General features: G+C 42.8%; 1 protein-coding gene across 1 annotated transcript; it reads left to right on the forward strand.

Annotated features, from left to right (window-relative positions):
• The first annotated feature begins 4,134 nt into the window (after nt 1–4,134).
• On the forward strand, nt 4,135–5,614 carry apoa2 (apolipoprotein A-II). The gene is made up of 4 exons (XM_080005032.1): nt 4,135–4,196; nt 4,454–4,498; nt 4,650–4,881; nt 5,157–5,614. The coding sequence occupies exons 2-4, from the start codon at nt 4,456–4,458 to the stop codon at nt 5,311–5,313; spliced, it is 432 nt and encodes a 143-aa protein (XP_079861158.1). The 5' UTR covers nt 4,135–4,196; nt 4,454–4,455; the 3' UTR covers nt 5,314–5,614.
• Nucleotides 5,615–13,404: the final 7,790 nt, after the last annotated feature.

Here is a 13,404-nt window from a genome sequence, read left to right on the forward strand (position 1 = left end):
AATCCACGGCCGGACCAGTTTGCTGGAACTGGCTCCACCGGGGCCGGCGAAAGGAGAAAGACGCTGGCGGTCTGAGAACAGGGGTCGCAGGTCGCACACGGAGTCACGCTGTTGTGTCTCCCCGTGACTCAATTAAGATATGGGTCGGGGTCAATTCAATCAATTTAAGATGTTCGGTGAGGCCGCTGACGTGGCCGTCATTCTGATAGATAGATAGATATAGATAGATAGACAGACAGACAGACAGACAGACAAATAAATAAATAGAATGATAATCACAGAACAGAAGGTATTGGAGGCAGGTGATCCGCTGTGGTGACCCCTAAAGGGAGCAGCCGGAGGAAGAAGAAGAAGAAGAAGATAATCAAAAGTGCTCTCGAACAAAAACTGCTTTTTGGACTCATGGAGTATGGGGATTAATAAAGTATTCTCTCTATTGTATATTACCCTAATTCATTTCAAGTTAGTCGTAGCTGTCGTGACAGCAAGATCTTAAAGACTTATCCTCCCCTGGAAAACCTCCCCATATCGCTGTTGCCAAAATGAGAAATTGGACGTGTGTTTTCATTTTTTGGATTTTGTTTGGACAGCTGTGAGAAGAAGATCACATATTCACTGCGGACGACCCTCGAGGTTTAACTCCCGAGCTCCAAATCCCCGTTTCAGTCCTGTGCTTTCCCTCAATGAAGCCGCGACGATGAATGAATCATCATCGCTGCCGCGTTCGACTTTAATCTCATCAAACCCAGAAGGGTAGAGTGCGTTGAACTGAAGGACTGCGGAGGTTAAATTGATCCTGCCGTGGACTCTGGCCGCGGCAACTTGCCTGCTTGGCTGAAAAACTTTTATCTAATTTGTTCCCCTTCCCCTTCGGTCTTCACCCACGTACAAGAACTGAGACTTTGACTCGCCTGTGCACATATTAGTACATCGGTACATATTAGTGCACATCGGCGGCTGCCAAATAGGCTGCGGTACCAAAACCAAAGTGGGTAAAGCGGCGTTGTGGCTGAACTAATGTTGATCGACCAATGAAATGAGGAGTTTAATAATGAATAAGCTCAAGCCCCCCAGCCCCCACCCCAATAAGACCAGAGAATAGTGAAGATTTTGATAAATTAATGGCTTTTCCCTGACAGACAAACATTAAACTGTTTCACAGTGAGTGAACATTTCGCCGAGATAAGAACTCAGAAGCAAATATTCAGAGAATTGATTTGTGTGTGTGCGTGTGTGTGTGTGTGTGTGTGTGTGTGTGTGTGTGTGTTGAATCAAACTATTTAAACACGACTGAAAGCACAAGTGAGTGGCCATAGGGTCACTGCAATGAGAGCAACATCTTTAGCATTAACAAAGAGTGTGGTTTTGTGCGTGTGCGCGTGCACGCGCATGTGCACGTTTTATCGCTGTAGAGGTGTCGTTCCTTCGTCCCTGTGGTTGTGTGTGCCTCTGTGCGTGTCCTTCTTTTGTAATTATGTTTTTGTTCATGTTCAATAGCTGACAACCCCCAGGCTGCAGCCTTTGATATCAGCATCTCTGCTTTAAAATAAACACGAGCCGCAGAACATGATAAAATATTAATCTGCCCTGTATGTTTGCGGGAACACATCTTTTGGATTTGACATAGGCCTACAACCTAAATAACATAGACAAAGACAATGAATTGCCAGTGTTATTTTTATACCCTATATAACAATAATTTATCCTGTGCAAAGTATCACAATTAGTACATTCTGTATATTTGTATATATCTGACTATTTCTGCTCTGTTTTTTCCGGACATTTATATATAATTTATATATATTATATCATTATTATTATCATTTTTAGTTTAAGATTTAATTTATACTTCGCAATTTATTCTATTGTACTTTAATCTTTATTGTCCATTTTGTCCAAGACTGTTAAGCTTTCTTTTTTTCAATGCTCATCATCTGTAGTGAAACGCATCGAACCTGAACCATGACAGATTTCTAGGATATGCAAATGTCACTTCAGAAAATAAATAAATAAATCTGCAAAGAAGAACCGAGCGTGCTTCAAACTCATTGTTTCATTCAACAAGACCATTTGAACAAAAGGAAAACATTTGGAGTAACAATTTAAGCCCCGTCATCATCAATGTTACGTATCCATAGCAAACCCCACGTGCTCGATGGCGTGCTGCTGTCTTCGTCGTCGTGGATCGCTTTCCTCCTTTCGCACCGACGTGAAATTATGAAAAGCAAAACAAGCGAACGGTCACGTGACGTGGATCAGTGCTCGGTGTTGTGCTGACCTAAAACAAATAAGAAGGTGTGATCATACGCGGTTCATCTGATACTTTGCTGACCACAGCCACGGGAACGAAGGTAAAGAAGGAAATTTCGCTCCTTTGTTGAAGTTAAATCACGGAAGAGAGAACGCGTCAAATAGCCGTTCGTCCGTTGATTAAATAAGGAGTTTTATGTTTTAAAATTTCTATTCCTATTTTGTCATTATTCGAGTAATAGCTCATTTGTTAATAGTTCATCTGATAAAATTCCATCAAACGTCATGATATATTGTTATGAATATTGAATAAGTTAAATATCTTTTTCAGCAAAATAATTATTTTTGACGTTGTTCTTGGTCACAGATGGAGAGGAAAGTTATTTATACCGTCTTTATTCTGCTGATACAAGGTATGACTGCAGCTCATAGCTCTTTGTGTTTGGAGAAAACCTTCAACCACTGATTCTAAATTCTGCGCGTCTTTCGGGCTCTCAGGGTTCGAGCCGCTTCAGGCTCTGACTCTGACTCCGACTCCGACTCCGACTCCGACCGCGGCCGCGGAAGATGTGGACACTGTGGGAATGATTCGGAGGGCGGTGGAGAAGGCCAGGTATCCTCCTCAAACCTTTTTTCGGAGGCGGAAGCCTCTTTGTGAATGATTGACACAAATTATTCCTGTGTGTCTGTGCAAACACGTGTCCCTGCCTTTGACATTTTTTGCGGGTTTTGGACTCGCTCATCGCAGGGCGGCCCGAGACCGGGTGCAGAGGATCGGGGAAGTGGCGCTGGGCTTTGCCGGCTCCTACTACGAGGACCACGTCAAGCCGCTGACGGACCCGTACGTGGAATGGGCCTCGGCGGCGAGCAGCTTCCTGTGGGAGGGACTCCAGAACAGCACGCGCTTCCAAAAGTTGAATTATTAAGTCATTGATCTGTGTTTCCACTGGTCTCAGAGCACAGCGGAACCCGGCTCTATACCGCAGAGCGTCAGTTTAACAGGAAATCAAGGGACGTTTCCCGAGGGTGAAATAAATAAAATATGATGATGTACACAAACTGAAGTCACACTATAAATGCTTTTTTGAATAAATAAACTCCAATGACATTGGAATATGCGTCTGACTAAAGTAAACATCAATTTGTTCACACTCACAGTCACGGTGGTTCTCAGTCTATCTACGGAATTGTGGTTGAACTGAAAATAATGGGACAAGAGGGTTGAATGTTGATTTGAAATGTGTGTGTGCGTGTGTGTTTGCGTGTGTGTGTGTGTGTGTGTGTGTGTGTGTGTGTGTGTGTGTGTGTGTGTGTGTGTGAATGCGTTGGGGGGGGTGGGGGGGGGGGGATGTAGGATAGCCAGAGATAAATGAATCAATCAAGAGATGCAGAAACAATCGGGCATTGTGATCACGAACAAGCATCGGCTAAACGCTGAGTCGGTCGAGGACTCGGTCCACCTGGGAGGAGCTGACCCGGCGTGAGCGATCCCTTGCGGAACGGTATACAATCCCGGTGTAACGCACACACAATCACATGAGCAGATATTTGCTAAAAAAAAACAAACAAAAAAAAAAAAGTGCACATTTTGCCTTTTTGTGCCACTGAAACGGCCCGAGGAGCGCCACCGTTATCGTCCGCTCACACAATGTGTACATCATCACGAGGGCTCCCAGTGCAAAAACCCTATGATATACAGTAGATAAGCAGAGCTTCAAGGAAGATTGCATAAGTCAGATTTCCACATACTGGATTTGAGGGGACACCAAGTCCAGTGGACTTGGTGCATGTGGCTATGTGTGGGAGTGTGTGTATGCTCATTAGATGACGTTTGCTCGCAGTCCCCCCCTATATCATCCTCTCCAGCTGTGAGCGTCGAGCTACAGACAACTCGCTTCCAGAGAAGACTGTCACTTCTTGGATCTGAACATCCAACACACCAGCAGGTAATACCTCGCTCTTTAGGCAACTTTTAGTTCATTTCTTATTTAAAAAAAAAACGAAAAACAACAACTGTCTTGGTAATAAATATTGACATCAGGAAAGGAAAAAACATTGAATAAGTGATTGTAATATGCTGTGGTGTTTCTATATAGAACGCGTTCAGGTTGTCAGTGCTATGGTAGTGGTGTTGAAATCAAATACATTAATGATGCAGTTATTACAGTGTTTATTCTTTTTTGTTTTTCATCATTTCTTTCAGAGATGAACGGAAAACTAGCCTTGGCACTCATCCTGGCTCTCCAGGGTAATATGAAATACAGCCCACACAGCATTACAATGCACTAACTTCAAAGAAAGCCGAAACTAACATGACTTGCTGGCTAGATGACGCAACCAGACGCACTGTCGGTGGTTGAAACAAGCAAATGTTCACCCTCTGTTTTATTCTGCCCCAGTCTCAGTGAGCCTGTGTGAACTCCCCACACCGAATAAGGAGCTTGTGGACAAGTATGACAACATGAGGAACACGTTCAACAGGAGAATACTCAACGCCTACGCCAAGCTGCAGGAATCGCTCGCTCCCATCGTGGAGAAGCTCCGCGCAAGCACGCCGGCCCAGAGCGCCAAGGACTACGTCGTGGAGCTGCAGAAAGATAGCTACCTTCAGACCGCCCTCAACATTTCCAAGTGAGTGTTTCCCACCCCCCTACGGGCGGCACAAAGCATATGCACCGGAGTCTTGATTCAGAGCTGGAGCTTAGCGTTGGGGTCATGTTTACGTTTGGATGAAATAGCATTGCAATAAATGTATTAAAAAGACATTGTCAATGCAGTCGATCCAGTGCTAGCAGCTTGCTCGTGCTGCACACCCTCTTCAACACTTTTCCCCGCCTTACTAAACCGTGACAAATAATCTCTTGAACTTGAACTTGAACTTGAACTGTCTTTGGTGCTGTGTGCAGAGGCCTGGTCGAGGGTGCAACGCCCGTGGTGGAGCAAGCCAGAAAGGCTGGCCTAGGCGTTTACCAACAATTCCTGCGCCCCGAAATCGGAGTCCACCTGGATAAAATCATCTCCCTCGTCCAGATCTACCTGGACAAAGTCCTGCCCGCCGAGTAAAGGAGGACGTGAAGGAAACCACCCACCCACGGTGCTAGCCCTTGACTAACCACGACTTTGGTAGATTTTAGCCGATCGTAACTGTTATACCAGCTTAGGCTGAGAAAAGCAATGCACAATGCAAATTTATATCCGTGCTTATATTCAAAGCAATAATATTTTTCACCAAAATGTGCATGGATGAGAGAGTACAGCAACACATAGCAAGGCCACCTATGCAAAGATTGTGCATGTACATTATTTTTTTTTTTTTGATACACTAACCAAAGTTTATATGTGAGTGTGTATGTGTGAGAGAATAACCTCAATAAAAAAATTTAAACAATCTGTTTGTGTATTTCCTCGTGAAATTTTTTTTTTCTTAAACAATATTTTAGTTTTTAAAACTAGACGCTAATTTGAAAAAATAATACACTACATGTTATCTAACTTCCTAAGCACATTAAACCCAACAAAAAGTTGTTATGTTGTTGATATATATATATATATATATATATATAAATGTAATGAAACCATAAGGATGTTTTTAATGAAATACCAAATGTCTGGAAAATGCCTGGATATCGTTCACTACCCATGCAGCAATACAAGCATTATTTATTCAAAAGTAGCTCCTACAGAATTGACCTGCAACTTAAAAATTGACATTAGTCAATAAATAAATATATGTTCATATTGATATTTGATAGAATTAAGTGGCTCTTGTCTTGTCTCCAGATCTCGGTGGCCCTGGCTTTTGAGGGCGTGTCAGCTCAAAATCCAAAATCCTAGGGCAAACATTTAAGGCTTAAAGAAAAGAGCCAAACGTCCCTTTCAAAAACAGGAGGCTCACCATATACCCTTTTGGTCTTTATGTTAAAACTCTGCATTTTATCAGGTGCTTTCCAGCTTTTATTGACTCTTTGCACTTATGCAAATCAGCTCTTTGCTACAGCCAATTTTATGCTCTGGAGGTATTGTGGAAATTGCAAAAAGTTGCGAAAAATAGCGAACCTATCCTAATAATTACAAATAATGACAGTGAAATGTTCATGTACCACTATCAGTGATGTGACAATTAATCCAGGTTTCAGAACAATACAACGCCAGCGTCTATTCTCAAACTGTTACATTTACTTGTTTTCTGAAGCAGACAAGAAAAATCGGTTAACATTTATATATTGACCAAATTTATATTTACCAACGTCCCACTGCTGAACCACTGAGGCCCTTGTTGGGTCACAAAGCAACATGACATGTGAGGCCAGATCACATGATCCACCTCCGCTGTTTGCTTGGGACTGGATCCACGGAACTCTCCAATCCAAACACACCAGACCCGGCCGAGGTTTTTCGCCAACATCTGGAAAGGAGCGATACAACGCTGCATTCCTCCTCCTCCGATGGTGCTACAAAAAAGCTGTAGTACGACTAATAGTCATCGCCACCTCAACGGCTTCAAATGCCCCGAAGTTTGATTATTATCATGGATATTATTAACCATGAAATCTGTAGAAAGAGGTCTGAATTTAAGCTATGAACTTTAGCTCATGTATTTTGAATAGTATCTACTACCAGTACTTTACTAACAATACTTTACTTTTGGGGACATTAACTAACATTAATTACCTGCTGCCATGAAGATCGTTTTGAATGATTTGGACTCATTTACTGTAGCTCTGCACTGGAACACCTACCAGAACCATTTTGCACCGTAAAGCCAAAGACGCCATAGATACAATGCAAAGCAATGTAATGCAATGTAATCTATTACACTGCACAGGCATTACTTTAGTTGTGCCTATATTATATATTAAGACTAGACACTGTACCATAGGAAATAGGAAAGTATCTCCTTTCAATATATTTTTCTGTCATTAAGTATAAACAGCAAAATGATTCTAGATTTTATATATATATATATATATATATATATATATATATATATATCCATGATCCAGTTCTGACTCTCACGTGCCCATTGTAGGTGCTTTTAGTGGTGGTCAGGGCTCAGCATGGACACTCTGACCGGTCTGTGGCTACGAAGCCCCATACGCAGCAAGCTGTGGTGCACTGTGTGTTCTGACACCTTTCTATCATAGCGGCCTTAACTTTTTCAGCAATTTGTGCTCTTGAGTTGTCCTGCCATCACAATTTAGTCCTTGTCAAAGTCGCTCAGATCCTTACGCTTGCCCATTTTCCCTGCTAGAAACACATCAACTTCAAGAACTGACTGCCAAATATATCCCACCCCTTGACAGGTGAGCAATGTTATTCACTTCACCTGTCAGTGGTTTTAATGTGTGGCTGATTGGTTTTAATATATACAGTGGGGCAAAAAAGTATTTAGTCAGCCACCAATTGTGCAAGTTCTCCCACTTAAAAAGATGAGAAAGGGCTGTAATTTTCATCATAGGTTCACTTCCACTATGAGAGACAGAATGGGGGGAAAGAATCCAGGAAATCACATTGTAGGATTTTTAATGAATTCATTGGTAAATTCCTCGGTAAAATAAGTATTTGGTCACCTACAATCAAGCAAGATTTCTGGCTTTCACAGACCTGTAACTTTTTCTTTAAGAGGCTCCTCTGTCCTCCACTCCTTACCTGTATTAATGGCACCTGTTTGAACTCGTTATCAGTATAAAAGACACCTGTCCACAACCTCAAACAGTCACACTCCAAACTCCACTATGGCCAAGACCAAAGAGCTGTCAAAGGACAACAGAAACAAAATTATAGACCTGCACCAGGCTGGGAAGACTGAATCTGCAATAGGTAAGCAGCTTGTTGTGAAGAAATCAACTGTGGGAGCAATTATTAGAAAATGGAAGACATACAAGACCACTGATAATCTCCCTCAATCTGGGGCTCCACGCAAGATCTCACCCCGTGGGGTCAAAATGATCACAAGAACGGAGAGCAAACATCCCAGAACCACACGGGGGGACCTAGTGAATGACCTGCAGAGAGCTGGGACCAAAGTAACAAAGGCTACCATCAGTAACACACTACGCCGCCAGGGACTCAAATCCTGCAGTGCCAGACGTGTCCCCCTGCTTAAGCCAGTACATGTCCAGGCCCGTCTGAAGTTTGCTAGAGAGCATTTGGATGATCCAGAAGAGGATTGGGAGAATGTCATATGGTCAGATGAAACCAAAATATAACTTTTTGGTAAAAACTCAACTTGTCGTGTTTGGAGGAGAAAGAAAGCTGAGTTGCATCCAAAGAACACCATACCTACTGTGAAGCATGGGGGTGGAAACATCATGCTTTGGGGCTGTTTTTCTGCAGAGGGACCAGGACGACTGATCCATGTAAAGGAAAGAATGAATGGGGCCATGTATCGTGAGATATTGAGTGAAAACCTCCTTCCATCAGCAAGGGCATTGAAGATGAAACGTGGCTGGGTCTTTCAGCATGACAATGATCCCAAACACACCGCCTGGGCAACAAAGGAGTGGCTTCGTTAGAAGCATTTCAAGGTCTTGGAGTGGCCTAGCCAGTCTCCAGATCTCAACCCCATAGAAAATCTTTGGAGGGAGTTGAAGGTCTGTGTTGCCCAGCGACAGCCCCAAAACATCATTGCTCTCGAGGAGATCTGCATGGAGGAATGGGCCAAAATACCAGCAACAGTGTTTGAAAACCTTGTGAAGACTTACAGAAAACGTTTGACCTCTGTCATTGCAAACAAAGGGTATATAACAAAGTATTGAGATGAACTTTTGTTATAGACCAATTACTTATTTTCTCATTTTCTTATTCATGTGATTTTCTGAATTTTTTTTTCTCATTTTGTCTCTCATAGTTGAGGTATACCTATGATGAAAATAACAGGCCTCTCTTATCTTTTTAAGTGGGAGAACTTGCACAATTGGTGGCTGACTAAATACTTTTTTGCCCCACTGTATATATATATATATATATATATATATATATATATATATATATATATATATATATATATATATATATATATATATATATATATATATATATATATATTCACATTGTATATTAAACATTTCTATGCTTCATCACAGAAACAACCTTATACAAGTACAATAAATACCACCAAAGATTAGTCCCCCTCCTTCTCTCTCTCTCTCTCTCTCTCTCTCTCTCTCTCTCTCTCTCTCTCTCTCTCTCTCTCTCTCTCTCTCTCTCTCTCTCTCTCCAAGGAGGTAAACTGTACAAAGGAGGAGGTCTGGGCTACAGAGGGAGCTGTGCTTATAGTGAACAGCTGTCTCAAACCTGGTGAGGACGTCAACAGATCCCTACTACCTAGTTATCACTGAAGATGTTCATACTCTCATACTCTCATACTCTGTTCATTTTCCTGTGGTTTGTCTTTATTTTTGTTGGTTTTTGGCTCCTTCGTAATCAAGTTTCTGCTGTTGTGATATGACTTTCCGAAAATAAACGAAACTTAAAAGTCAAAGTCTCTCTCTCTCTCTCTCTCTCGGTCTCTGTTTCTCTCTTTCTCTCTCCACACCCCCCCCCCCCCCCCACCTCTCTGTTTCTCTTATCCTCGTGTCGATAAGGAAACTCAGAAGTGTGATATTTAATCACAGCATTTTTTTCCACCCCAAAGCTTTACAATTTGATTTCAGTCTCCCTTTACAGTGTCACTCAACCTGGTTATTTTCCTGGATCAACAAGCTTGTTTTTTTTTTTCCCTGGGCCGCAACTTTCGAAGCATGTTTTATATAAACCGAATTTCCTCAAATATAAACCGGTACTCAAATATAAACCGGTAAACAAGGTTGAATCTGAGTCAGTGTGTGTGTGTGTGTGTTTGTTTTCCACGTGCGGTTCCAGTGCTGGTTTCACTGTTTTTATTTTTTATTTTAGATCTATTGTTTTAGTAAGTTTCATACTTGTATGATATAAACATTTAGCGTCTCAGAGAGGTTCCACTTTGGATCGGGACAGTGGATTGCGTAATGGAGAGAGAGTGATCTCTGGTCCACCGCGTGTCCCGGCTGTTCCCTTGTCTCCGAACAAAAAAAAGAATCCCAGTTTATTTTAGACGTATTTATTTTGAGGAGCATGGCACCCAGACGGCAGTTTAGGTAAATAAAAGCCCCGGTCACTATTCGAGGAAATACGGGTACTGTCAATAAATGACATCGAGTTTGATTCACTATTTATTTATAAATTTTTTGGAAATCTTTATTTAAAGCAAACCACTGACACCTCCTCCCACAGAGTTCTCATTGAGTTCTTACTGAGTATCCTGCCGACGGTGCTCTGGGACATGTTCCCCGTTGGACAAGAGGTCTTTTGTTCTGGCGTCTTTTTTTAAATTGACCTCCATCTTTATGTTATCTCTCACCTTCTTACAAAGGAAGGAGAAAACCGCTCTGCTCCGTGCAACATTAACGCAGTGCGATGTAATTTAGCTCCTGACCCACTCCCCCAACTGAGGTAATGGATGTTTCTGACCTGGACTCATGACGTGTCTAGACTTAGGACCATCTTAATGGGACACGGCCGCATCACCGGCATTATGCAAGGAATGAGCCCAGTCCTCACGAAGTTGCGACAAGGGCAAGGTGTAAAACTCTATTGCACAAACAAACTAATGTCCCTGATCAGAGTCACTGATTTAGTGGCCTCAGGCATCATTATTTACACAGAATGGGCGGCACATAGCGTTAAAGTTGAGCCAATCAGAGCGGCGTGATAGCGGAGCGGATCGCCACCGTCGTCCGGCCGTGTTTACAGATGTGTCACGGTGTCGTCAAGAAAGGAATGGCACACAAACACAGCGCTGAACTGCGAGGCTTTATCTGCCGCGGGTTGCACTTTGTCTCTGGGAACAACAAGTCAACACAATCACACTCCTATATATACAGGTTCGGCCCTCGACATCCATCAGCCTCTTTGATTCGTCTCAGACATTTCTGGAGAGTGGAGAGAGTGAGTACCTGGGAGTTAGAGATGCCTTCTTTCCTTAGAGGTTTACCGGAACAGGAAATTTGCATGTGCTTGACCCTTTTAGGAGGACAATATAAAATATCTCACTCAAGTGGAAGGTGTAGGTGATGTAACCCCCGCGGCTGTTTCTCTCTCTACAGGCAAACAAAAAAAAAGTGACACAATGAACAAGCTGGTGGTTGTTGCTATGACGGTTGCACTCCTGGCTCTCAGTAAGTCCACACTCCACCGGGCAAAATCCAGGTTTGAACCCGCCCCAGTAACCACGTCCACGACGGACGCTATCGCTGCTATTGCTGCCACTCACCCGTTTCCTTGCCGAACCCTCCGCATAGGTGCAGAGAGCTTCCGCGTGCCGAGGCAGGCCGAGGAGGAGGAGGAGCTGGGGACCCTGGCGAAGTTCACCAACGCCGTCAAGTCCTACTACGACAGCTCCGTCGACACGGCCACAGGGTACCTGGACAACATTAGGGGAATGAAGCTGGAGGAGAAAGCCAAGTAAGAGACTTGATGTGCACCGCTTTTTAGTGGAACATAACTTAGCACGGATACCATTAACACCCAAGGGACGTTATGCAAAATATGAAATGGTGCAACAGAAAGACTTTTTATTTACTGATTGTGTTTTGATTGTGTTCCCTGCAGGAACCTTTACCACGAGACCACCCTGGCCACTGCCACCTATTTTAGCATCATGCAGGACCAGCTCTATTACCTCTTCTATCCGCAGCAGTAAACACAGACTGTCAGTAACTCTGCGATGGCCGCTGTTCCTCTGTGCAAACAGCTCAGCCTCCCACAAACAACCGTGAACTTTGACCTCCGAGCTCAGTTTCCTCACAGACAGCCTCGCCGCTGGTCATCAGACACTGGTCACTGCTCCCCAGTCCATCCTTGTGGCGCTGCACTGGTCGCTACTGAAATGGGATATAAACACATGAAACAGCCTTTGCCAAAACATGCACAAAGGAAAATAAGAATGTATTACTGAGGAGCACACAGCACCTTAGCATTTCAAATGGATATGTCCATGTATTTCACTACCAAATGGCCAGCAATGAAAACAACAGAAGTCATGTAATAAACTAGCACCATCTAGTGTAATTTTTAATTATCTTTTTTTTAAACCATCACATTATTTTATGGCCTCCCTGCTATGAATGAATTGAAATATTTATGTTGCATGTCCTGAAATTAAATATTTGTAGGAAAGCAAGTGTTGAGAGTCTCTGAACTGGGGTTGGTTTGGTGTGAGATTCACGAATGGGACCTAAAAGAACATGGCGTGTTTTGGGGACACCTCCGTGGCAGTGATGCCGTGTCAAATGACTCATGTTTGATGAAGCTCAGAATGCAGAGGCCAAAGCAACAATTCAACATGTTTCCCATCTTTTACATGTTTTACTTGCCAGAGACAGAGCATGTCAGTAATGTGCCGACATGCTTCCACCAAACCGGTCAAGAAAAAAAAAATCCAAAATTATGACATCATTTATGAAGTTGGTTTTCCCAACTTAGTATTGCAAAACTAGGTGACAGCATCATGTACGGTCAACCTCATCACCGTGATCGGTGACTTCATCAAGATTGTGATGATAAAATGTCACCTCTTATCTATGTTGCAAGGTATTGTTGATGAGGTTTTACTGTGCACTATGAAGTGTTCGCCTGCAACCTATTAACCCATGAACAGTTATTTACCTGGAAATACATCTTTCGGAAATAAACCAAAAAAACCCTTTCTGCAAAGCCTACCAAATGTACTATTTGGCAAATAGCTCCTAGATCACAAATTTGCCACCTTTAATTCCTTTGCTAAAGCTGCGGTAACTTATAATAGGTGTGTCATGTCCGCATACCCGGGCATAAATACAGGACACATTGTTATCTGATAAAGTCCATGAGGTGTGAGCGGAAAATGATGGTGGAAAGCAAGATGTACTTTCCTGTCATTTACCTGAAAGAAAAACAGGGGTGTGACAAGGTATAAAAGAGTCTTTGTCCCCAGTGCAGTCGCAAACCATCTGAGTTACAGAAGAACCAAGAGGAACATAGAGGAACATAGAGGAACGTAGAGGAACGTAGAGGAACATAGAGGAACGTAAAGGAACATAGAGGAACGTAGAGGAACAAAGAGGAACCAATAGCAACACCACAGAGCTCAGAGCA

The sequence above is a fragment of the Zeus faber genome (genome assembly GCF_960531495.2).
Source record: "Zeus faber genome assembly, chromosome: 8".
In the NCBI taxonomy this organism is placed as follows: Eukaryota; Metazoa; Chordata; class Actinopteri; order Zeiformes; family Zeidae; genus Zeus; species Zeus faber.